This window comes from Acanthisitta chloris, unplaced genomic scaffold (genome assembly GCF_000695815.1).
Source record: "Acanthisitta chloris isolate BGI_N310 unplaced genomic scaffold, ASM69581v1 scaffold42419, whole genome shotgun sequence".
NCBI lineage: Eukaryota > Metazoa > Chordata > Aves > Passeriformes > Acanthisittidae > Acanthisitta > Acanthisitta chloris.
The window spans coordinates 1-26,757 of NW_008691649.1; the positions used below are offsets into that span (position 1 = coordinate 1).

The window sequence follows — 26,757 nt, forward strand, 5'->3', positions numbered from 1 at the left end:
AAAATTGCCTTCCAAACCAAGGTCATGCATGATTTACCCAAAATGCAAAATTATAAAGCTGCAGCTGAAAATGTGTTTAATCTGGATAAATTCATCTCTCCCAGATGTCTCCTCTCTTATTTTACCCAAGTAACTGGGGTGGGGGGCTGGTATTTATGTTTGGGAAGGATCAGCAGTTTTGGGAGCAGATTCCCTGCGCTAAGTGGTCTAGTTGTACAAAGACAGACCACTGACATCTGGTAGATGAGAAAACTTAATTTTCCTCTCACGACAAATCATTTAACATTAGTGGACTGCTTCCTGATGGTTGGCATTTGCATTGAGACTGACTCACTGGGGAAAGTTGTCATGTTGCAGCACAGGTTACACTGAGAGTTTGATTCTCCTCTCATTTGCACCAGAATTGTCTTATAAAAAAATTAATCCATTATCTCTGAACATGCTCCAGTATGAAAGAGTTTTAAGAGAAGGAATATACATAAGTGCTTCTTTCTTGTATTACCTCCTTTGATGAGCTTCACAATTGTGTTGTGTCCTAGTATTTGCCATGCTGTGTCTATGATACAAAGACGATCTCAAACTGTCTTAATAGTATGACAATCAACTTCCAAGGATGCTCTGAGCTTGCATACATAGCATGATCATTGTGAGCTACTCCTATTGTGAGCCCAGCTATCAGAACTGCATCTTAGTGTCCCACACAAACTGCAGGAGCACCCAACATAAAATGTATACTGAGTATCAGAGAACTACATCTTATTGTCCCACACAAACTGCAGGAACACCCAACATAAAATGTATACTGAGTATATAAAGAGAGGCACGTTATTCTTACCGAGAGTGTAAAAGATTTGATCCTTTGAGTTTGGTGAAAACAGGCAAAATAACTTGTGGCAGCTGGTGACTCAGGTCACCTTTGCAAAAGGACTTTGTCCACAAAATGCTCCTGGAACATCTTATTGTCCCACACAAACTGCAGGAACACCCAACATAAAATGTATACTGAGTATATAAAGAGAGGCACGTTATTCTTACCGAGAGTGTAAAAGATTTGATCCTTTGAGTTTGGTGAAAACAGGCAAAATAACTTGTGGCAGCTGGTGACTCAGGTCACCTTTGCAAAAGGACTTTGTCCACAAAATGCTCCTGGACCAGGAGATGCCAAAAGGGTAGGGGAGATATCAAAGGGCACCCAAACAGGGTGGGGGTTGGCAATTCTGTGGGCAGGGTGAATTGCCCCAACTTTGCTCTGCACAGACTAACTGCTTTCCTTAATTTTCACTATAGGGCTTGTTGTTCAGTACACAAATGACAATGGGATCACCTGGCATTTGCTGCGAGAGCTGGACTTCATGTCATACCTGGAACCCCAAGTTGTTTCAATAGACTTACCTCGGGAGGCCAAAACTCCTGCCACCGCTTTCCGCTGGTGGCAGCCACAACATGGTAAGCAAGGCCACCATAAAATTCATTAAGCAGTGTTACACCATCCACATGTCAATGGACATGTTCTGGGAAACCTTAGCTTACCAAAAATCAGTTTGTTGAACAGTTGGGTGCCAAAAGAGCATATTTAGGCTTTCCTGAGTCACACTGCAGGTGTGATTCTCTTTTATAGCACCAAGATGGGCTTAAGAGTAAAATTGTTTAAGAGCAAAGTTTAAACCAAAGATGCTGAAATAACAGAGGGGAGGGACCATAACAGGACCCCCTCCTCCTGCCACTGCTGGTGTTCCCAGCACCCAGCTCCTCTGCCTTCTGCTGCCTCCACCTTCTGCAACCCACTCAGCTGCTTCCCACATCCCCATCTGAAAGAAAAACCCTAGTACTGACTGATTCCTCCAGCCACTGTGAGAGCTCCCACCTTGCACAGGAGCACATTGCCACTATTAAAAGTGATTAAGTGTCTCACCATTGCACAAGGCAGCAGCTCCTGGATCCCAGTAGGAAATATAAGGTGATATGCAGAAATACAGCAAAGCACATTTTAACAGCAATTCCCTGGGGAGCAAAGCACACAGAGCTTACATTCAGGTGATTATGGTCTGCAGCTTCTTAGATATCATTTATCATTTTGATGGCTGATTTTTATTCATACAGTTTCTTACAATGTATGTGCAGGGCTTAATTGTCCTCACTAGGTAATAGAGTAGACAAGGCAAGAGGGATGTGATTTAGGTAAGCAGCCAGTTCCTTTGGGAAAAGGTGCTGAGCAGTAGCAGGTGCACCACAGACCATCATTCTGTGACAATCATTTGCACTGGTGAGTGGTGCAGTGTCAGACCTGCCTCTCCCTGCCTGTGACCTGCTGATTGTCACTTGCTCTGGCAGCAAGTGGATGATACCTACCCCTGCTGAGAGTGATCACTCTAAGACCACCTGATGGCAGCCCTGTGGCTCCCAGGAGAAGGGAGAGTTTATGCCTGGAGGTTGAAATATCACCTTCCATACCAGCACCTACAGGTGACAACCACTTCTCATTACAGATGTTAGTTCCTTCAGGAACTGTCCTCTGGCTGCCATACCTCAGTGCAGAGTGGCCCTCTCAGCAATGACCCATGTTCCTCATAGTGGCAAGACAAAAGTCCAGGCACGTCACTGCAAGCTCACAATTTATTGTAGAGGCTTTCCTTCCTCTCTTGTGAGGGCAGTGATTGTACAGTAAGATGTTTTTTCCAGCATGCCTGTAGAAAGGTGAATTGAAATGAAGGGCTGAAGAAATGGGCTGGAGATGAGGGTGACATTGAGGTGCCTTAGGCTGGAGAGCAGGAGAATACAGATTTCCAGGAAGAACAGCATCTTTATAAATATCATCTATATCCAGAGCCTTCAGCATATTCCTTTGTGTACTACTCTCTTTCATACAAAAGGCACTTTGGGAACTAGACAGAGGCATTTCCAGTTTAGCTGTGGGGAATGGCAGGAAGGTTGTGACCCATGAAATGAAAATCCCCAATCTGGGGGCTCAGGGAGCCTCATTCAAACACAGAGAGAGCATTTGATGGCAAAGGTATTGAAGCTAAAGAAACGAAGAGGGAAATACCTGTATTTATCTGTAATAGAAACATACTTTATAGAGTCCAGGTGCATCCTTGAGCAATGTTTTAGTCTTGTTTAACAGCACTCAGGCTATGTGATTGAGCACTGCTCACTGGGTGAACACAGCATATAGGCAGAAAAAAAACAACTCCACTAACCTGTCTGTTCTGGTTTTTATAGGGAAGCATTCAGCTCAGTGGGCTTTGGATGATGTGCTTATAGGGATGAATGACAGCTCTCAAACTGGCTTCCAGGATAAATTTGATGGAACTGTGGATTTACAAGCAAGCTGGTACAGAATACAAGGAGGTCAAGTAGACATTGACTGCCTGTCTATGGATACAGCTCTCACGTTCAGTGAAAACATTGGTACGTGTCATCAAACATTGCTGCATTTCGTATGAGTCTACCTTATAAATTATTTATGGATCAAGTCCAACAGGATGGGAGATGTAAACAAATCCAGGTATATAGTAATCTGCAGGGAAGAGAAAGGTGAAGAAAGGTGAAGATAGAGATAAAAATTTGAGTGACAGTCCTGAAAGCTTATGCTAAAGGTACATTTTTTGTTGTTGTTTTTCTCTCTTAGGAAAACCTCGCTACGCTGAGACTTGGGACTTCCATGTATCAGCCTCCACTTTCTTGCAGTTTGAGCTGAGCATGGGTTGCAGCAAGCCATACAGCAATTCCCACAGCATTCACCTGCAGTACTCTTTAAACAACGGGAGAGACTGGCACTTGGTGACAGAGGAGTGTGTCCCTCCCACGATCGGCTGTCAGCAGTACACCGAGAGCTCCATCTACACTTCAGAAAGATTCCAGAACTGGAAGAGAATTACTGTCTACCTCCCACCCTCAACCAAGTGAGCACTGCTCTTCAGGCTGTTTAGCATGACAAAGGTTTTGCTGATCTAATTTGAGCAAACATCCCCCAGCTTGGGAATGTTCTGCATGTCTTTTGAATTTTTAAATGTGTGTTGTCACGTCACCAGAATTTTTCAAAATATTTCATCAGCTATAACATGAGCCGTAGGAACTTAAGGAAGGAACAACTTTGATGAGTGGATTCTTAAGTCTTGCCTATAATCTATGACAGTAAGAACAAGAATGCTAAACCAGCTTTTCTAACATCTGTGCAATAAGAAGCAAGAATTAATACCCTGACCCATCCTTTCACATAGTAGTGTTTTCTGTCATTGCACATAAGTTGTCATCCAGCATTTAGGCTTCTTAGTCATGGCATTCAGCAAGTCATAACACATGTTACGGGATGTGACACCTCCACCCTTTTGACCAGGAGGGGAGTTCTGCTTGCTTCCTCAGGATGTCACATGGTTGCAAAGGGATGTGGCAGATATGCTGGCATCCATCTCTCTCAATACAACCGTGCTGCAGGTTAGAAATAACAGATGATGATATTTCTTACCATTGTTCTGAACAGTTCTGTTATTCTTCAAAGCATCATGCATATTATTCTGCAGATTTCATCACCCAGAACATACAGTGGTAAAAATGGACACACAGTAAATGAACTGGGACTGGAGTTCTCAGCTTGGTTTGTAATTCCATAGTTCACTCCAGAGGATCATACATCATCTTCTGAAGAGTGTTTTTTTTCCAAAAGACTTTCCTCATTTGAGAATAGCAAGGCAGTCAGCAATAACAGCACTGTGTGCATGTACATGTTTGTACATATGTATTCCTACATTTTTATATAATTCATATATATATACATATCAACATTGTTTTTATCTTTACACAACATAAATGAATAAATGAATTTTTTACTCTACTGAAGCAGTTATATTGTTTTAAGTCTGCCAGCAACACATGGAGCTGTCAAATGCTAATGGAGCTACTCATTTCTGCTCAACCACTTTGCTGATCAGCGAGTTCTTTCTTGCTTTATACTTTGAGCCCCTTCCTTTAGAATATGTTGGAATTTTGCCTAACTAACCTGAGAAATTGAAACTTCCAATTTCAACTGGAATGGGAGTGTTTTCCAAATAAAGGGACAACGCTTATCATATGCTTTTCTTCTCCTGAAGTCTAGGGGATTTTCTTTATTATTTAGCACTTTATGGAGCAGAAATTTTGAAGCCTGAAATACGTTTACTCTGTTTTTAACAGCTCTCCCAGAACAAGGTTCAGATGGATTCAGTACAACTATGCTTCTGGTGTAGATTCTTGGGCTATCGATAATGTGATCCTGGCTACAGGGTGCCCCTGGATGTGCTCAGGTCATGGCATCTGTGATTCAGGTCATTGCATGTAAGTAGAAACCTGCTTAACTTGCTTCATAGGAAGGATGTGTTTTATCTAGGCCAAATGGATAACCCCTTTTCCTCCCAATTTGTTGCTAGGTGTGACAGAGGCTTTGGAGGTCCATACTGTGTCCCTGTCCTTCCTCTGCCATCTGTCCTGAAGGATGATTTCAATGGTAACTTACATCCAGACCTTTGGCCTGAAGTCTATGGTGCTGAGAGGGGAAACCTGAATGGTGACACCATCAAGTCTGGAACAGCTCTCATTTTCAAAGGGGTCAGAGATTACTTATATTGAAAAAAAAATGAATAAACCCCAGTAGAGTTGAAAACAGAAAGTAAATTTTTGGTTGTTTCCCCCCCTATGTTCATATCAAACCCTTATGATAGAATTTGACATATTCATTTTTCTTCTTTTCCTGCCCTAAACATGCACCATGTTTGTCACAGTTGTCTTTTTATGAACAAATGGGTTTCGTCTGTTTGTTGAGTATTACTTTCATTTGTGGTATAAATTCCTCCATAACCACCAAAGGAAAAGAATGAAACTCCACACTGAGATTCTTGAGGCAAAGTGAACTACTTGGGAATATATGGTACACATTGCAATCATTTGGTAATCTCCTGATTGGCTTTATAGTACTTTTAATGATACAAATTAGTCAGGATTGCAGTCTGTGGAATCTGTGTTTATGTTCTTAGTTTATATTCTACTCAGTTCTATCCTTTTGATGTTTTCTAGCTCTTTAAAGACTTTTTTTTCCACTTACAGATTTTAAAAGGCCAGGAAATATATTTTCTGAACCTCTCTTCTTTGACAAACACATAATAGAAAGACTTCTGTTCACACAAACACACAAATTTTAAGCTCACACATGAGCCTCCATTGACACTGTGAATTCAGGTGCCTCCAGAAAAGGGAAATCTAATAATGTTTGGTGTGTAAATTGCTTCTATAGAAATATTGATTTGTAAAACCTTGACTCCAGTTCAGCCTCTTCACATGACTTAAATCCCAAATCTCAAGACGTGAATTGACTAAAATTTGGATTGGTGGTTGTTCCTGCAGATTGTTCCCCTTTGGGACTGGGTCTGAGAGAGAGGGAAGCTCTGAGAGGTGGTTTTGCCAGATCTCTGCAGAACAGGGGCTATGGCTCTGGCCTCAGGATCCACACAACATTGAGCTCATCTCCAGAGATGGACAGAACCTTAAGGGCCGTTAGGAGATTTCCTGTCTGCTCCTTTTCCCTACTCCTCTAAGTCAAGAGGTTGCCCCAGAAGAGGATATTTGTTCACAACATATTTTGAAGCACAGAAAAGAACTCCTAGAGAGGAGTGTTTCTGCCTTGAAATCAGGGTGTTCAGCTCCTATATAATTTGCACTAAAAGGAAGTGTAGTAGCTTGGACTTAATGTCTGAATAAATCAGTGCTTGCAGATCCGATCACATCCCAGTGGTCCAGAGCATGAACTGAATGAGCTGTAACTGTGTCTGTACCTGGTCATGTAGCTGTGCCTCTGGTAGGGACACACACCCATATCTAGCCCTTTCCATTACTGTGGCTCACTTTGCCAAAGCTCTCTCTGTCCCCATTTTCTGCCTGGGAGGAGGTCACTAACAGAAAAGATCCAGGTAACAGTAAGCTGCAGAACATCTTCAACAATGGGAACTGAGATTCACACTAAATATTCTGTATTTGCAGGAAGGACTGAGAATGCTTGTTTCAAGAGATCTAGATTGCACTAATACCGTGTACATTCAGTTTTCATTTAAATTTATTGCCAAAGGTAAGATCACTGATGATTTCCTATCACTTCTCTAGCTTTATTAGTATGGAGTAGTATCCCAGAAAAGAGTAAGGATTTTCGGTTTGTACATGTACATGATCATTAGTTTATGGTAGATTATGATGTTGATAGAGAGAGATAGATATGGTAGATTTGGGTACAAACTGAAGGAGGGGAAATTTAGGTTAGATATTAGAAAAAAAGCTTTTTCCTCTGAGGGTGGTGAGACACTGGCACAGGTTGCCCAGAGAGGTAGTAGATGCCCCAACCCTGGCAGTGTTCACAGCCAGGTTGGATGAAGCCTTGAGCAACCTGCTCTGGTGGGAGGTGTCCCTGCCCATGGCAGGGGGTTGGGACTAGATGATCTCTAAGGTCCATTCCAACCCCTAAAATTCTATGATTATATGGCAACTTGTTTGAAATTTTGCATCATCCCTACCTTGCTACCAGCCTGCATAGCCATCTGTGCAGTTCCTAAGAAAAAAGTAAACTGTGGTGGTGTCAAAACCAGCACAGCTAGTACAGTGTTTGGGCAGAAGAGAAACAAAATAGCTCAAGAGTTTTTAGAGATTTTCCATTATGGTGAAAAAAAATATGAATTTATCAGTTTTTAGGTCATACAATGGTGCCAACAGTAAATTACTTAAGGGATGGATAGGGAACTACAGGGTTTTCATTTTCAAGCTTCAATCCACTGCATTAAAAGCTTTTACTGTTTGACTGCTTAGTAAGTATCTTAGAGATGACTGAAGCTCCACAAATCTATTTAATTGAATATGAAGAGTAGTCAGACTTTGCAAGACAAGTTTACACGTTGGCGTAACAAGCTTGGGACAGTTTCTCTAGTATAAGAACTTTGAAGCCAATGATTCAGTCTTACCCTGCTCCAAGCCCCTGCCATCTATGACTTTGTGAAATAATCTTATCCAAGTCAGGAGCAACATGATGGAGAACCATTAACCTGCTTGAGGGTTTGAGTCACTGCCATGCAATTTCAGTTTTGCCCAGCATTGCTTGTAGAATTGGCACAGTAGACTGAACTCTGAGCATGTAAAGGCTCCTCCCCCTTTGGTGGAAGGAAGACATCCTTAGCTCAGAGCTCTTGGGACTGGACCCTAACTGACTTGCCATTTGCCAACAATAGCTTGAAAATAATTTTGAATGACCTTTTTCTTCCTAAATCTCTTTAAGGACAAATAAAAATGTAGCTCTTTGGGAATTATGATTGATTTCCTTTTTAGGCATTTAATCACATATATTTGGCTATTTATTACTATTTTTAGTACTTTATCAAAAATAGAGAAAACAATAACAACCAAAAACATTACATGCCAAATATTTCATGTTTATAACAAAATCTTTGTGAATCTTTTTACAAAACTATGCCCCAGAAATATTTTTGCAAATTATTATTGTCTAAATATTGAAAAATAAGGTCAATAAAAATGTCATTCTGAAAGGCAGGAATGACCAAAGGCTCCAGGCTGGATTTTGACACTTGGCCCACAAGGAGTAAGGCCTTGAAACTCCAGGATAAATCATTTCTCATTAAATCTGTATGACTTGTTAGCCCTAGGCTTGGATCCAGGACTTAGTCCCAACAAGCTCCATAATGGTGAATGCAAATTAATATAGCTGAGCACATCTCTCAACTGTAAGTGTTAAGAGCAGTGTGATGTTTACTGTTGATTGCCACAGATAAGCTGAAATCAGCTCCTGACTGCAAACATCTCTTCCACACGCAGTGGTTGAAGAGAGATTTTGCATTGGAGCAGAGGGGAGCAGGAGTGTGTGCATCAGGCGCTTTGGTTTCAAAAAATTTGATTAATTTAAGAACAGAACATGGGAGAAATTTGCACAGTAATGTGCACTGAGTCAGGGGTGAAGAAACTGTCCCTTAACCATTTTCTTTTGCTAGTTCTTGCTCTCAGACTGAGTTTTTGGGAACATGCCATCACTATGAAGGGAGTGGAGAGTTTATTTGTCTGAGTGAGAACTCAGCTCAGAGATATCATCACTTGGACACTCATATTCTTGGTCAGCAAGTTAGGCACAGGTCCAATATATGCTGGGGCTGAGCTTGTACAGGGTAACCAGCATCAAGTGGAGTGCTGGGCTCTAATTAGCATGTGTTAATAGCTAGGGCTGTAAAGTCTTTTTTTTCACTCTTTAAAGCTCTAAGTTAAAAAAAAAAGGAAGAGCTGGTAGTTAAATATGCAAATTTTACTGTCAGTTCCACTGATTTTTAGGCCCAGCTTAAAGCACATAATATTGCTGCTTTGTTGTTAAAACATGCTATTAAAACATCTGCAGTGCTTTCCATCATTTGTATGATTTCTGGGCATGAATATGCTCAGAGCAGTGTCTGCAGTCAGAGCCATCGACTATAAATTTGTGAGGACTGTGTCTTTATCTGTGGGCACTACAGATGGTGATGATAATGTCTGGTACCTGGGCAAAACAAGCAAATAAATATACTGGAAAATGTCTGTAGTAAAAGGGACTGGTTTGTTCTAATCTAAAAAACTATAATACTGAGATAGCTTCTAAGTAACTAACTGTGACCATACCTATAAGGAACAGCAATGTAAATTGAGGCCTTAATTCATTAGCATTTTGCATGCAGACAAGCAAGAGAAAGGACAGAAAGATGTATATAACATCTCAGCTGCTTAAGTTGTTAAAGGAAGCCCAAGCTTTGTAATAGATGTCAGAGAACCTAATTACATTTATACTTGCAGAAGCATTTTTGAGCTCACCAGATTTTAATGAACATAAATGCATGTCCTCTCTGCTCCAGGCACCCCTGAGAGGTCTCATTCCATCCTGCTGCAATATTCTGTCAACGGTGGCATCACTTGGCACCTGATAGATGAGTTTTACTTCACACAGACTACAGATGTTCTCTTTATTAACGTTCCTCTGCCCTATGCGGCCCAAAGCAACGCGACACGGTTCAGGCTCTGGCAACCTTACAACAATGGTAAGGAAGAGACATCCATGGGAATCCAGGTCCACACTTGCACAGCTCAGCATCTGTGAGAGGCTGGGTTGTTTTGAACTGAACAATTATAGAGACTCTTAAATCATGGGGCTTTGTGTTTGAACTCCTTCAACTGAAATTACCACCGGATTATGTTTACTGCTCTTCTAAAACTGCTGTATGCTTTGAAGTGAAAACACCTTCACCTGATATCCCTTGATTGTGCCTAGAAGACTCAGAGGGAGTGGGAGATCAAGCAACACCAATGAAGTTAACTTCATTCAGGTTCTCATTATTTTTAATGGACCTGATTCTCATTTACACTGAGGCCCCATTAGGAAGCTCCACTTACACAAAAGTGTCCCAAGTGTAAATGGGAACTGGGCCTACCTTAATCAGGATTAACTAGGCATTAAAAGCCCATTTAGCAAGAGTATGTAGTGAGCAGTTAATCTTTTGATTGAACTGTAAAGGACTAGAAAACCACAAGAGGAACGCAGCTCATTCCTCCTGATTACAGGAGATGTGCCAGCTGAAGAAAGTTCTTCCCTGCTCTGTTACTCTGAGCACATTTCTTAGCAGAAACTGATATTAAGGGCTCTAAAAAATTCCAGCAATCATTTACACATGGTGATACAGCAACAATTTATTCCATGCAGACAAATTCCTAGCACATCTCTAACAAAAAAAAGCAAATTCACATCTAGTCCTGACATTCCATTTCCAGATCATTCTTCTGATTTGTCCTGCCTAAAACAATTATCTAAACTTTTCTCACCGACATTATCCCTAAGTAGGAATATTATTTAAAAGAAGACTCTTAAATTTCTCTGATCAACTAAAACACTTTTAGATAGATGGAAAGAAGTTACACAAAACAATCTGTCAGTCTAAGCCTTCCTCTGTAGTTTGAAAATACCAATTTTCTGACATATACGAATACATAACCCATTGGAGAGAAGGTCACTCAGAGTTTCCTTCTTTCCCAAAGAGGTCTTGCCAGGCAAGCACAGGCTGTTGAGTGCAAGGAAAGAGGGTAGAATGAAATTAGCTCTCAGGCTGCTTGGGCTCTGTAGCAACTGCTCATTTAGATGATTCTTGACTGAACACGATGCTGATGATAGATTTTCAAAGTGAATGTGATTTAAATAGAAAATAATTGTTCAACACAGGTTTTTCACTCTTTGGTTTGCTGTGACTTCTCTAAATTCTAGGGGACTAAAGTTAATTCTCTAGGGTCAGGCTGCAGAGCAGTATGGCTGCTTGGGCTCTGTAGCAACTGCTCATTTAGATGATTCTTGACTGAACACGATGCTGATGATAGATTTTCAAAGTGAATGTGATTTAAATAGAAAATAATTGTTCAACACAGGTTTTTCACTCTTTGGTTTGCTGTGACTTCTCTAAATTCTAGGGGACTAAAGTTAATTCTCTAGGGTCAGGCTGCAGAGCAGTATGGGGACTATTTTCATGGAAACTGGAAACTTTCTAGCTTCCATTTTCATGGAAAATGAAAGTAGTGAAGCCTCTTCTCCACACAATCCATAAATACTCTTTGCTATTCTGCTCTCTAATAATAGTAGCATTAGGTCTTAATATTTCCCTTTCCTTTGTAGGCAAAAAAGAAGAAATCTGGATTATTGATGATTTCATTATTGATGGAAATAACCTAAAGAATCCCATTATCCTTTTGGATACCTTTGACTTCGGTCCTAAAGAGGACAACTGGTTTTTCTATCCTGGTGGAAACATTGGGCTTTATTGCCCATATTCATCTAAAAGAGCTCCGTAAGCATCTCTCAGCAATACATTAGAAAGAAGTGACTGCAATAAACTGAGTCTGAAGTACTCCTTTCCTTTATTCACAGAGAAGAAGATTCAGCTATGGTGTTTGTTTCGAACGAAGTTGGAGAGCACTCCATTACCACGAGGGACCTGAGTGTGAATGAAAATACTATCATCCAATTTGAGGTACTTGTCCTCAGAAACTTATTTTGCCTTTTGCTTCATGAGTTCTGTTCTTCCTTGTTCTGCTCTTTGGTGTATTTGCCCAGCTGTTATGACTGACAAGTAGAGAAGCCTGTCTAATTTCCCCTCTGAATGCTTTGACATTACTTTCCCTCATGTGGGTGTATCATGATTCTTTTAATACACAGACAAGGGAAATTTCTGTCTTAAAGTCTTCTGCTTTCTACTACAAATTACTACTTTGTCCATGCCTATATACTTGCACTGATAGCATTAAAGTCCACATCCTGTGAGTCAGAGAGTCAGCACTGGCAAGCAAGATGATGAGCAAAATATAATGAGCATCCAGATTGCCACTTCACAAACTGCTCAGGATAAAAGTGCAGCATTTCCATGATCTGACCCAGTGGAGAGATACAACTTCATCTGTGACAGTAGAAGTTAATTTTTCCTACCTGCTGGCTTAATCGCACTGTTGTACTTTCTCTGAGAGTCGGGGTTCTACTTTCCTTTTGCTTCTGTCCATGCTTGCAGAGATGTTCTAGATGAAGCTGTTCCTTGGCTATGAAGGCCTGAAGTCATCCCATCTTAAGGAGTTCTCTAAAGCTCATGAAGAAGGAACATATTTTTTGTGTTTCTTATATACTCAGTGGAAACAAATACCCCAGAAAGCACAGAGTCTAAACTAAACTGTACTTCTAATTTATCCTAAAATCTAAACTCTGCATTGGCTAAGGCAGCTACTGATGGGAGTAACCAATTAGCCTAGTATGCATTAGTTTGGAGAAGTCATTATATTGTCATTAAGAAATTGTAAAAGATTCTGGCATGTAACTTGCTATGCCACAATTACCAGGCTGCTTTAAACTAAGGTGTATCATGCTGTAGCATCAAACAGCAAATGATATGAGTTTATATACAATTACTAAAATGATACTAAGGGTTTTCCAAGAAAAGTAGGTTTAGCTGTGTACTCATGCACACTTCAGTTTGTCATGCAACTGCTTCATAAATTATTGAATGCAAACCATTTTCTGTTTTAAAATATTGATTACAGCCTGTAGAACAAAAATGTTTGAGGTCACTTTAAGATATTCATAAGTCTTCAGAGCATTAACCTCATAAAATCTACATGTTTACTTCCATATGTGGTAAGAACATCGTTTTCAGCTCACGTTTTTGAGAACATTAGTATAAATGAAGGAGTTATGCATAATGCAGTAGAGTTTCTCTCTGTGTCTCAAGAGTCAAAACCTATATTGGGTCAAGCATCTTTCTAAGCTTCCAGATGAGTAGACAATCCCTCTAGTCAAATGTAGGTTGATGGGACTCATGTGCACTGAAGAGTGATGAAGGAAATTCGATGTAGGATGCACTTCCAACATTCATGCTCAGTTCCAAGTATTACTGGGTTTTAGAAATAAGCAGATTTTCTTTACAGAACAGCATGTTAGAAAGACACTTATTTTTCTTGCTACTAAGATATGTAAAACCCAAAAATGTTTCATAGTTTTTGTAGAGGCTTTGTATTTCATCACCAATGGGGTTTTGTTTATTGCATGGTAAGTATAGTACATCTTATCAGAGTCATCCTGGAAAGGAACTAGTTCATCTTTTATATAAGCAATGTGAAACTCTAAGAACGTCTTAACTTCAGTGTAAAGGAAAAGCAGACTAATTTTCACTGGTTGAACGCAGAAAATATGTCTTAGAATCATAGGATCATCAAATTTGGAGGAGACCCCTAAGATCATCAAGCCCAACCATTAACCTGCCACTCTGCTGGAACCCCTAAACCCTAAACCATATCCTCCAGTGTCAGATCCAGAGGCCTCTTACACAATTCCAGGGATGGTGACTCCACCCCCTACCTGGGCAACCTATTCCAGTGCCTGACCACCCTGACTTTTGTCCTAACATCTCATCTGACTCTCCCCTTTCTCAGCTCAAGGCCATTCCCTCTAGTCCTCTCCCTGTAGCCATGGCAGGAGAAACCATCCCCTAGACTCCCCCTTAAGACTTTAGGGTCTTAAGACCTTAAGAGGTCTCAGATTTTGTACAAAATATTTTGTATTTTTTCAGTAGTAGAACTGGTATTCATGTAAGCTTTTTGCCTTTTCTATTGTTGTCTACATCTGGAATCTTGTAAACACACCCTGAGAAGTCTGATACCACCAAACTAAGTTTTGGTGTGACACTGAAACCAAATCCAATCCAGCCATGGTACTATGTCCTAGGGGTTTACCTTTTTACATGAACTAATGGGTAGTGAGTATGAAAGTTGGACATACTGAGGTGATGCAGCACACATCCTGTGGCATAAAGTGTCTTAGGGGTTTACCTTTTTACATGAACAAATGGGTAGTGAGTATGAAAGTTGGACATATTGAGGTGATGCAGCACACATCCTGTGGCATAAACTTTCTCCTTCTTTTTGGTGGAGGGGAAGTGCAACATTAAAGAGGACCATAGTGTAGCTCAGCAGTTTAACAAAAAAGTTTATGTTTGCACTTTTTGTTTTAATATTTCTGGTTTTTAAAATGCACTGGTTTTTTGGTGCTGTGATTACTTCAGTACCTGCCAGAGGACTGCAAGAGCTAATGCATTTGCTCCAGCAATGTTAGCAGCTCTCCTTTGGGATTTTGTCCAATTAACTTCACTGTTTTCTCTCTGTAGAAGTAGTTGGGAATTTCATATCACATTCATTTTATTCTAAGTCAGACTGTGATATACCCATGGACAGAGGGCCGATGTGCAAGAGTTCATGTTCATGTACATGAGTGCATCATCCCAGTTGTTAATTGAGTTCCCAAATCATCATTTTCCTGGGCTAAATATACACCATACCAAATGGGGGAGGCTGACTATGATGAGGAGTGATTAGGAATCCCATAGTCTGCCCTGTGTCATCCTCTGCATTTGATGTCTTGGCCCCTAGATCAATATTGGCTGCACCACTGATAGCTCCTCTGCTGACCCAGTGAAGCTGGAGTTCTCACGAGACCTGGGGGCAACTTGGCACCTGCTGCTGCCCCTGTGCTACAGCAGCAGCAGCCACCTCAGCTCCCTCTGCTCCACTGAGCATCACCCGAGCAGCACTTACTATGCAGGCACTACCCAGGGCTGGAGGAGGGAGGTCATTCACTTTGGAAAACTGCACCTCTGTGGGTAAGTGTCCATCTTCTGTTCCTGTCCAGCTGCTTGTTGGTTTGGTTTTGTTCTCCCAGCACAAGAGTGGTGCATAAGAACAGAGGCACTAGAGCAGACCAGATGACCAATTTCTCTCTGCTTTTTGCCCCAAATGTTAGCTAGTGTTCAGGTGATTCCCCGAAATATATTGTGCCTGATGCTAACGCAGAATAACCACAGGTAATTTCCTGTTTTTCCATATATTTAATTGGTGACTTCTTTATGGGAGTGGGTTGCATGGTAAAATGAGTGAAAAACTGACTGTTCTTGAAGTGTTTTGAGTGTTCTTTGCAGCACTGCATTAGCCCTTTGAATCCACCAATTATATTCTTGCATGAAATTTGAGCTTCATTAGAAAATGCAGTAAAATGTGATCTAGTATAAACTTTATTCTACTTCAGTGTGAGGAAATGGTCTGATCTAAGTGCTCACCGTCTCGTGTGGCTGCAAAGTTCTCTGGTTCTAAGATATTACCTGCTGCAGTTGCTAGAAACTGAAAGTTTATGGAACAAACCAGGTTGGATGATAATACATAGCACAGAAGAACAGTACGTGCCAGCAGGCATAATAATATGCAACTTTTCAAAGTAAAACCACTACTGTTTACTTTTTCAGGGAAAACTGTCTCCCAGCATTAACTCACTCTATGTAAAAGATCACATCATTAATGATTAAACTGTAGCATGTATGAATGAAAATGAGCTGTGCAACTAGGAGGCTTTATGAATCTATGCAACTATGAGACTGAGTACTTAGGAAACTACTGCATGCAATGGGCCCAGCACTAAATAAGTAACCCCATACATGCTGCTGAAAGTATGAAAAGACCTATATAAGAGATGAGAACCAAGTTTGGAAAGCTTGGATGTTTAATAATTTAAGGAAATGTTTAAATTTTAAACTTGAATTTTCTGGTTTGTGACAGTTAACATTTCAAGCATGGAATAGGAATCACTTGCAGCAGCTCATTTGTGCTTCTGATTTTGGGCAAAAGAATTATTTCACCCTTTACCCAGCCATCAATGCATCCCTCCAAATGAAAATTTTGACTACATAGGCTCCTGACTCATTTAAACCTTCCAGGTGTTTTGATTTAGTCCTCTGTTCCTGAGTGTTTCTGTCCTGTTTCCTGCTTTCCCTCCTATTCCTTCCCCAACACATGTGATAGCCAACCAAACCCAGCAGTGCAGAGTAGCTTCCATGGAGCATTCAGTGCATGAAATTCTTGGGCCAGAGGGCTCAAGGAGGATTTTCTCCACCATAATCCACTGGAATAATAGGAAAAAGAAGCCACCCAACCTGACTCCTTGTGTAATTCTTAGAAAAAAAAATCCCAGTCCTTCATCCCCAAAGTGTCAAGTGGTTATATTTAAATAAAGAGAAAGACATTTTCAGTTATTTCCACTACATATGTAATTTTAGAAATCAATATATGTTCTCAGCAGACAGCTGTAAGAATTAGTATTCCAGTTATGTTCTGAAGGTAGAGCCCAGAACCTGCTGAGCCAGAGAAGAAACCCCAAATGACTTCAGCAAGGCCACTAGTTCACTCTGCTTCAGACATGAGTTGTGCTTCACCCTAGCCAGGAGTGAGCCTGAGAGAAGGAGCTGACATGTCTCAGGCAATGAATCCAGCCCGTGGGGCAGAAATCTGCTCTCAAGAGGAGCTTACAACACCTCCAGCCTTGCCCTTGTGTCCTTCACCTCAGAGTGCACTAAAGTCAGTAATTTTGACTTAGAATCATGGAATCATTGAGGGTGGAGGAGACCTCTGAGACCATAGAGTCCAATCATTAACCTGCCACACTGCTATAACCACTAAACCCTAAAACAGCTACCCATACAATTGATCCACCTGCTGAATTTAGATGTCTTTAACAAGACACATTAAACAGGCAAGGCAATTAAGTGCTTTTCCCTTCTCTTCTGGTTTCCTTCTTCCCTTAAAACATTTTCTCAGTTGGGAATAAAACTATACTCTTGAGTGTTTTTTCCCATCTCAGTTTGTTTTCCCTTCTTCCCCAGTCAGTTCCTTTTTATACACAGCATTGATGTGAGTAGCACTTAGGAAGAGAATTAAAAATGATACGACAGCACCCAAAGGAGGATGTAGTTTAAATTAACAACTTGCAGTATCAGTCTGGATTAAGATTAAGCTGCCCAAAAGCAAACTGAATGCCTGGTGACATGACGGATCATGTTTTCTTTCTGTGTAATTGAGGGTGAGATCCTACCACTCCACCTCCACAGGTGATCTCCCTGGGGGCAGGATGGAAGCATGAAGTAGGATTTCACTCTCCAGGAGAGGGTGAAAGTAACCTGGTCTGACCCAACCATTGCACACCAAAGCAGAAGGAAATCCATCAGATCGTGGCCGTTCATCCTCCCCATGAACAATGGAGAGGAGAGTGGTTAGATTTTAAATCTTGAAAATCAAGTCTGTCATTATGTTTTGGTATTGCAACTAATAACTAAGGTTATTTTTATTTCCATCAGTGCTTGGTTTGGATGTCAACATAAAGATGCATGAGGTGCTGAACAAATTAGATCTAGCAGTCAGTTTCTAGAATTAAGCTATTTATCAAGCCAGTTTCAACAGCAAGAATAATATATACTCATAGTACGGTGTATCTATGGACTGCAAATACACTTACAAATACAAATACACTTTATGCCACTTTCAGGTTGGCAAGATTCCGGTGGTACCAAGGATTTTACCCTGCTGGATCCCAACCTGTGACTTGGGCCATCGACAACGTGTACATCGGCCCCCAGTGTGAGGAGATGTGCAACGGGCACGGCAGCTGCATCAACGGCACAAAGTGCATCTGTGACCCTGGCTACTCTGGGCCAACCTGCAAAATAAGTACCAAGAACTCTGACTTCCTCAAGGATGATTTTGAAGGTACCTCTTTTTGGGAAGAGGTCTGAATTCTGCCTGTGCATCTTAGTGGGTTCAAGGGATTAAACAGCAAAGCCTTCCTCACTCCTGTATGAATGTAATTTACGCTGAGAGGGTATTCCCACAAACCAAGTAGTTAGGATGTCATTCTTGAGCATAGCTTGTGAATGTGTCATTAGTGCTGGAATACAAAATCTTAATTGAAACAAAATTTCCTGAAACTCTATGGTTAGAAAATAATTTTAGAAGAAAATTAAGTTTTGATGGGTACAAATTGTACTGTGTGCAGATTGAAAGAGGGGAAATGTAGGTTAGAGATTAGGAAAAAGTCTTTTCCTGAGAGGGTGGTGAGACACTAGAACAAACAGGCAGTAGGTGCCCCAACCCTGGCAGTGTTCACAGCCAGGTTGGATGAAGCCTTGAGCAACCTGCTCTGGTGGGAGGTGTCCCTGCCCAGGGCAGGGGATTGGGACTAGATGATCTGTAAGGTCCATTCCAACCTCTAAAATTCTGTGACTCTATGGTAGTTTGACTTTATCACAGACAGAACACATGCAAGTGAGGCAAACCATGGAGAGCTTTAAGGATGTATTTTTTCTCACAACAAGAGAAATCTAACTACAGCAAACACAGTTTCAGAAAAGCCTCAGTGGTGGGAGCCACCACTCAGCAGCCACAGCAGACCCCAGGAGATGGCAAGAGGGAACTCAAACCCTCATGCATGCCTGGGCACACACAGAATCCACACACACAACTCTAAAATCCCCTTGAGGTTTCCCCCACTAGCAAGCACAGCAAGAAGAGCATGTTTTGAATAAAGCAGCACCTGGGAACCAAACTCATCCCTTCATTCATTTCAAAATGTTTGTTTTAAATGTTTCCAGCCCTTTCTAGCTTGTTGCCACATGGTACCCAAAGTTTCTTTATAGACCTGAGTACTTTATCTTCAAAACATAAAGAAAAGTGGAAAACCTTGTGAATAACTGGAAAAGATCCCAGATTTCATACTTTTGGGTTTGTTTTGTTTTGATTTGTGTGTCAGCTTTCTAGAATCCATGGAAACACTGAATATTTCTTCAGTGAGCATGTGATTTTTAATTTCTCTCTCTTCCACTGGAAGTAGTACTGTTGCAGTAGGAGCACTTTGGAGTCAATCATGAATATGTATTCACTGTGCATTCAGGTCAGCTGGAGTCGGATAGATTCCTCCTGGTGAGTGGTGGAAAGCCCTCAAGGAAATGTGGTATCATGTCTGGAGGGAACAACCTGTTCTTTAATGAAGAAGGCTTACGCATGCTGATGACTCGAGACCTTGATTTGTCACAAGCCAGGTAACACCACTTCCAAGTTCTCTCAGGATTTCATTGAGGAAATAATATACTGAAGAGTAACAAATATGTGATACTTCTGTGGTAAAGGCAAGCTGACATGTTCTGTGGTCTTGATGCTAGTAAATACTCCAATTTAACCACTGTTACCATTTTAAGTCAGATTTAACTTGGACTTTGATAGGATTAACCATTTAAAAGTTACTTTTTTTCCACACCTTCAGTAGTTTAAGCAAGTTTTTATTTCTCAGATCCATAACAGGAGAAATCAATTGCATGTCACATGCTCTACTTGTCTTACAGTCTGGTGTATTAAGAGCCATTGCTGAAACAGGAATATCTGCTGAAAGTATAACTCGTACATTTGTCATCTCATAATTCTTCCCTTTCTGAATCTTGCTTTCTCCTCATTGTGCACATTTGTTTCCAATAACTCACGGAGAAATTCCCATCAAGCTGTCACCAGCTACACTGAGCACAGCAATTGAGAACCAAATATTTCAGTGTATTTAGAGATTATGTTGTGTCGTTGCAGCATGCAGAGAGATATTTAATGAGTGAGACATGCTAAGCAAGCCACACTAAAAAAAATTACACTATTATAAATTAAACCCCATCCTAATTGTGAGCATGCTAACATACAGGCATTGTTTTCTAATTTATTCAGTACTTTGGAGAGATTGCATTTTCTCCAAGTCTCTTGTAAACACCCTACTCCTATAACATTCTGTGGGAAACACTTTGACAGGCATTTTAGCTGTTTTTTACTTGTCTGCAGTCATACTGAAGCTTTAAATAATGGTTTACTTGCAGAGCCTCATGGTCAATAAAGATGTCAAATATTCAACCATTGAATTTTTCAGATCAGCACTTAGCTAACCTTCAGTGATGTGTAATATTAAAAATCCCTGTACTTTGTAAGATTCCACACAGCAAACTTTTTTTCAGGACTCAGTAAACACAAACCTGAGTTCTCTGCACTGATTTGATTGCCTAGACCATTCTGAAATGGAAAGGTTGTTTAAGAAAAGATACAAGAGATCTTGTAAGTTGCTCCATCAGCCTAAATGATGTTTTCCTTATTGCTCATGTTCAAAGAACATGCATTTATCTCTTCTCCATGATAGTCTGTAGCTGGATTTGCATATATAGACCTCAAGGTGTTATATGGAGATAAATTACTTCTGTCTCAGGAAAACAAAGCAGTACGTTCAATTTCTGGTATATACTTATGGAAAAATAGCAGTTATCCACAAATAACTGTGTGTTCCCTTCTGAACAGCCAGGCAGGCTGCAGTGGTGCTGCTGGGAGCTGCTCTTTAGCAGCCTAAAGTAATTGTGGTAGGATTTTCTTAATTTCCAGACTCACTCTGTCAGCCACCTGCAAAGAAACAGCAGATCTGGCTGTGACACAGATGTGCCAGGTTCTGCACAGGACTTGGGGAGAGTTTTAAGTTTATGCCAGGGATTATGAGAACAAGCATTTTACAAAGAGGGTTGGACTCAGAAGTCACATTAAACCCTCCCCTTTCCTTATGAGGAGATCCCCTGAAGTACACAGTTGTAGTCTTGTCTGTCAGTGCTGCAAGCCACACTCAGTACCTGGGGATTGAAACCAAGTGGGCTCTGCAATCCACTGTCCACTGCTGTCATACCTTATGTTAAAGGATTTAACACAGGGGACAGTATATCAGTGATACCAGTAGCTGAAATTGCACAGCATGATGTATCAGTAGGGACAGAATATTTTAGGTATATCAAATCCCTTGCAATTCTGAATTGCTAGAAGAATAGCCATACATTTTATTGTTACTAGATTTACAAATAAAACCTTTGCTTTTCTGTTTCAAAATGGGCAGAGCCTTTTCAAAATGTCTGTGGGATGAGAAGAGAGATATTTAAAATCTTTTTTTTTTTTAAGCTGCTAGACGTTGTTACCTATAATTGAGTGGGTTATTACTATATTAGGGAAAATTGAGATGAAAGAAGAGCAATGCACAGAAAGCAAGTGCAACAGAGACAAGGTCACCTGGGTTTATTTCCTGTGAATTATGTGGCGAATGTTGGAGTAAATCTGAGGAGGCAGAAAGACTTGCCAGCAGTGAAGAAAATCCATTACAGTTGATATGTTGATCCATGGGGTACCCAGTGCTCCTTTACAGCACAAGCAGTATGTTATGTCTGGGACATGGAGGGGGATATAAACTAGAGCAAAAGGAGTTATATATAGTAGCAAGAGAAACTGTGAGTCGCAGTGAGGACTAGAATTAATTGACTCTGGCCTGGTGTTTTATTGAAGCTTTGTCTGCCCAGTACCTCTGCAGCCTCCACTCCCAGTGGATCTACCTGCACATCAAACCAGAGCAAAACTTCTTCTTTGCCTTTTCATTTAACTGTGAGCCAGGCAGCACTAATGCAATAATAATTAGAACAGATACAACCCTCTAAACCTGTGCAAAAGCTGTGCAAACATGAATTAATACTTGTAATATCCCTACAAGTCCAATAAGTAAATATCATTACAGCAGCAGTTCCCTCCACTCCAAGTGCATAGTGGAGCTATTTATGAGCATCAGCCAACGGGAAGAATTTCACAGTTTGATACAAGTCTATTGTGCTGCTTTGGAGAAGCCAATTAACTAGGGGATGAAAGCAGTGCTGTCCCTGGGTGGCTTGGGTTGGCTTCAGGGAAGGCAGTACATTTATAGGGTGTGATTTAGACAAATTTCCCAGGCTGACTAAATGGGCAAAATGATCCCTGAAAGTGATATGTGCTTTGTTCTCCTGTCCAGATTTTCTCTGGTTTATGCCAATGGAAAACGGGGATGCTTATTCTGAATTTAAGCATTTCAGCAAATTCGTAGCAAATTATGATCTCCTTAGAGCATAGTTGCTTTTCTGCCACTAAAATCTGTACTCACGGGATACAGGGATAAAAATTTCACCCAGGATTATGTTTCTGATACTTGCAGCACCATCTGCTATACAGACAAAAGCTCAAAACATAAATGACCAGCTTTGCTCAGCCTCTTAGGGCTGGCAAAATGCCACACAGGCAAAATGAATTTTTGTCATTCCACCTGTCTGTCTAATTATATTCTGGAACCTTTGAAAAGGAAATCATAAGATCTCCTAAAGCTGAGTCATACAGCAAGAAATCACAGAGCTGGTCAATAGACAAATTCCAAGTCTCTCTAGTTTGTTGTGTAGGATGTTGTAGAAAATAAATCTTTCCAGTAAGTGCTCCCCCTGTTAGATTTGTGCAGTTCTTCATGAGACTGGGATGTGGGAAGGGGGTCCCTGACCCCAGGAGCCAGCCCGTGCTGCTGCAGTACTCACTCAACGGGGGCCTCACGTGGAGCCTTCTCCAGGAGTTCCTCTTCAGTAACTCCAGCAACGTGGGACGATACATTGCCCTGGAAATTCCCTTGAAGGCTCGTTCCAGCTCCACTCGGCTCCGCTGGTGGCAACCATCGGACAATGGGCATTTCTACAGCCCCTGGGTGATCGACCAGGTGAGGAATCCTTGGCCTGTGTTTATTTTAACACAGCTTTCGACTGTTTTTTTTTAAAATGTTTCCCTTTTGTTGGCGTGTATCATTTCACTGAGATGAGCAAAAATGCTTTGTATAAAGATACTTAGAGCACAATTCCTGTTTGCTGATCTCATGTTTTTAATGCACCACCTCCATGCAGGGTACTGAACACCTATTTTGAAGCTGGGAATGTCTTTTAAATGTGGGTAGAACCTCAGGTTCACATTCCAGAAAGCCTTACCATGGAAAATGCAAGCCTGATTTCAGACTTCAAAAACCTGCATTTAGAATGGATCCAAATATGGAATTGGCTTGGTAAAATGTAATAGAAAAAAACCCAACTATAGAAAAATATCAATATCTATCTTCTAATTTTGAAAGAAAAGTTTTGAACCCAACTATAGAAAAATATATTTGTCTTCTAATTTTGAAAGAAAAGTTTTGTTTCATATTTGGGATTTGCTATAAAGATTATTATATTACTTTTATGACTTGGTGTGAATCACAAGGAACCCAAATAAGAGCTCTAAGTAGTGTTAATGGACTGTCCAAGTTCAACTTACTTGAATATTTATTAATTTTTTTAAATAAATTAGTTCAGATTGTTAGGAGAAATCCCCACACTTTGATGTTTTGGTCGCAAAAGTTTCCTTCCCATCCCTCCTTTTAGAAATTAAAAAAATCCTCATTCTTTCATTCCTGTATCTTCATCAAATGTAGTTATACTAGTTCAGAAAACTAGTTTGGAATAACCAATGAAAATTAATTCTGCCTTGCGTGCTGTTGAATATTAAATGCTGATGTCTTATAATCAATGGCAAAACAGAGGCTATTTCCCCACTTCTATCAGCAGGTGCAAGCTGAGAGCAATGCACCAGATTATAGTAGAGCTGAACTGTCAATAGGAATAAAACAGTGCCCTTTGCTCCTACTAACATTCATTTTTGTGAGCAGTTTTACTTCATCCAGGATGGAGTTCACCTCCCTGAAATTTAAATTTGTATAGCTGAGACAATCTCTTCTCCTTTTTGGAAAAGAGATATTCTCCTTTCTCATAACTCTTTACTAAGTAAGTTTAGCCATTTTGGACCAGCAGAATATATACACCTAGACCAGTACATCGCTTCCTCCCCCAGGATGCAATCTCACATATATGTTTGTAAAGACTTCTAGACATTTTTTGTTTTCAATAACAATTCTTCTCCTAATGTTTCAGATTCTCATTGGAGGAAATATCTCTGGCAATACAGTACTGGAAGATGATTTCACCACACTGGATAATAGAAAGTGGCTGCTCCATCCTGGTGGCACGAAGATGCCAGTGTGTGGCTCTACAGGGGATGCTCTGGTGTTCATTGAGAAGGCTAGCACACGCTACGTTGTCACCACTGACATCGTGGTCAATGAAGACTCTTTCTTGCAAATAGATTTTGCAGCATCCTGCTCTGTCACAGACTCCTGTTATGGTAATGACTTTTTAGTAATTCTTGCCCTTCCTCTCCCTCTACTGTAGAGGAAAAGTCACTTGTTTTCTTGGTGCCATTATTCATCGTAACAAGAACTGAGAAATAAAAGAAAGCTGCATGTTCCCGTTAGAAATTGTACCATCAGCTTTTTTATTCTAGGTGTCTGAAGCTTAACATAAACTAAAGTATACTACTTCCCTCCAAGCACTTAAGCTGCAGTTCAATCCATTTAAGAAAAAGACTAACAGTTGCCTAACTCAAATCCATTTACCAGTGAATAGCATCCACTGCTTGGGGTGTTCTTGTGGTTCTAATACACAGCAGCTGGGTGTTCCCAGCATATGGTTCTTGCTTTGTGGTTTAGCATGAGTGGTGAGACACTGGCACAGGTTGCCCAGGGAGGTAGTAGGTGCCCCAACCCTGGCAGTGTTCAAGGCCAGGTTGGATGAAGCCTTGAGCAACCTGCTCTGGTGGGAGGTGTCCCTGTCCAGGGCAGGGGGTTGGGACTAGATGATCTCTAAGGTCCATTCCAACCCCTAAAATTCTATGATTTTCAGTGTAGTAAGTTTCAATTCTGATCTCACTTGTACCTATATATCTAAGTAATCATTTATTCCACTTACATCTGCCACATGCTAAGGCAGAATCAACTGCAAAAATGTGTATATATATGTCTGTACGAAATAATAACTGTGTAGATATATGTGTATCCATGTATAGGTTTATGCACACATAATAATGCCATTTTTAATTACCTAGGGTTTTTTTCCATATGATGACTACTGAGTGCAGAGAGAGCTTTTGTATGTGTGTATGTCCATATATACATACAGATAGACAAATAAATGAAAACATAATCTGTACTCAATACACATCACATGGAAATGAAAGTTGATTCATTATGTGAATTGTGAGGTGCTCAAGAACTAGGTCTCTCTAGCTTTTGAATGCTTGTTTGTACTTCTTACATTACATTCATTTAGGATAGGGTTTTGGGGTATAGACTTTTTTTATGAGGAGCAGAATATAATACTTTGCATCAGGTGGTATGTGTTAATTCACTGGGCCGCTGACTATTCCTCTAGAATTCTGCATAAACATGGAAAAAGATTTTACATGAAATTCCAGAAGTGGCTTCTCTGCTTTTGCTAACCTGAAGATGCTCACATGCTTAACAGCATTAAAAAGACTGCAGCAGCCTAAGATCATCTCTGCTGAGTTTAAAAGTGTTTTGGCAGCTGAGCTATTTACTAGCAAATAAACACTTCCTTCTTTTTTATTGCTGTTTCTTTGTTTACTACACTTACAATTATCTTAACTTCACATTGATTTAGGCAGGACACTACCTAATCATGCTTCCAGCCACGATGAGCAAAACGTTGCATTTTGGTGAGGGAGATTTAACACTAAAAACTCACTTACCCTTGTTTGTATCCACTTGTCCTTGTATTTCTATAGCACTGTCTTCTGTGCTGAAGCATCAAGTAGGACTGATTGGGTGATTAAGGGTCATTCCCTGTGCATGAGGGGAGAAGAAATGGGTCTGTAGTAATCAGGAAAAGATCACAGATTCATCACCCTGCAGCCAAGCTCAGTGTTTTACAGAGCCAGAATGCCTGGCAGCTGGAACATTTACTTCAAGTTACAGTCCTGTGCCTATTATTATTTATTTTTTAATGGCTGCCTGCGAGTTTAACTTGAAGAATTTAGTGAGCTTGACTAACCTTTATTTTTCGTAATAAAAGTTTATAAGCCATAAACATCAAAACAATGAAATTGCTGATTTTTGCTGAGGAATACATTAGTTTAGTGTGGCTAGGCTGTGTTTGAATAGAAACAAGCTCACTGACAAACAAACTCGAATTAAAATTGTTTAGGCTGGATTATGAAACAAGCTGGTCTGGAGGAGGGGTGGAAGATTGACTAAACCATCTGGTGGCAGAGCCAAAAGTTTGAATTTCAGTGTGGCTCTGCCTTATACAACAATTACATCCAGCAGAATCTCACCCTCCAGCCTGAAAAACAAAAACAGTGGTGGTTGTGGTGCTGTCACATCACTTTCTTGCATGCTGCAACTACAGAAATAGGCTGGCATAGTCCTGGCAACTTAACAGATGACTTTGTCATTGCACCCATGGTCCCTTGAGTTAGGTGGAGGATGCAGAGATGTGCTGCAGACTTCTCCTGAGCTATACCTGCCCAGCAACATGTAGTGTATCCTCCAGCACTGCCACCAAAGGAGGTAGCTTTGTGCTTCTGTCACAAGGAGTTGAAAAGTTCTGAGTGGTTTTTTTT

General features: G+C 40.6%; 1 protein-coding gene across 1 annotated transcript; it reads left to right on the plus strand.

Annotated features, from left to right (window-relative positions):
- Positions 1-1,287: 1,287 nt before the first annotated feature.
- Positions 1,288-24,462, plus strand: LOC103809462 (reelin-like; the record flags this gene model as incomplete). The annotated part of the gene is made up of 12 exons (XM_009082296.1): positions 1,288-1,446; positions 3,220-3,408; positions 3,629-3,902; positions 5,170-5,310; positions 5,403-5,580; positions 7,006-7,090; positions 9,891-10,073; positions 11,690-11,861; positions 17,915-18,135; positions 19,316-19,463; positions 22,717-22,975; positions 24,213-24,462. Coding segments are annotated over 12 exons (2,259 nt in total), but the record flags the coding sequence as incomplete, so codon positions are not given.
- Between the last annotated feature and the right edge of the window lie 2,295 nt (positions 24,463-26,757).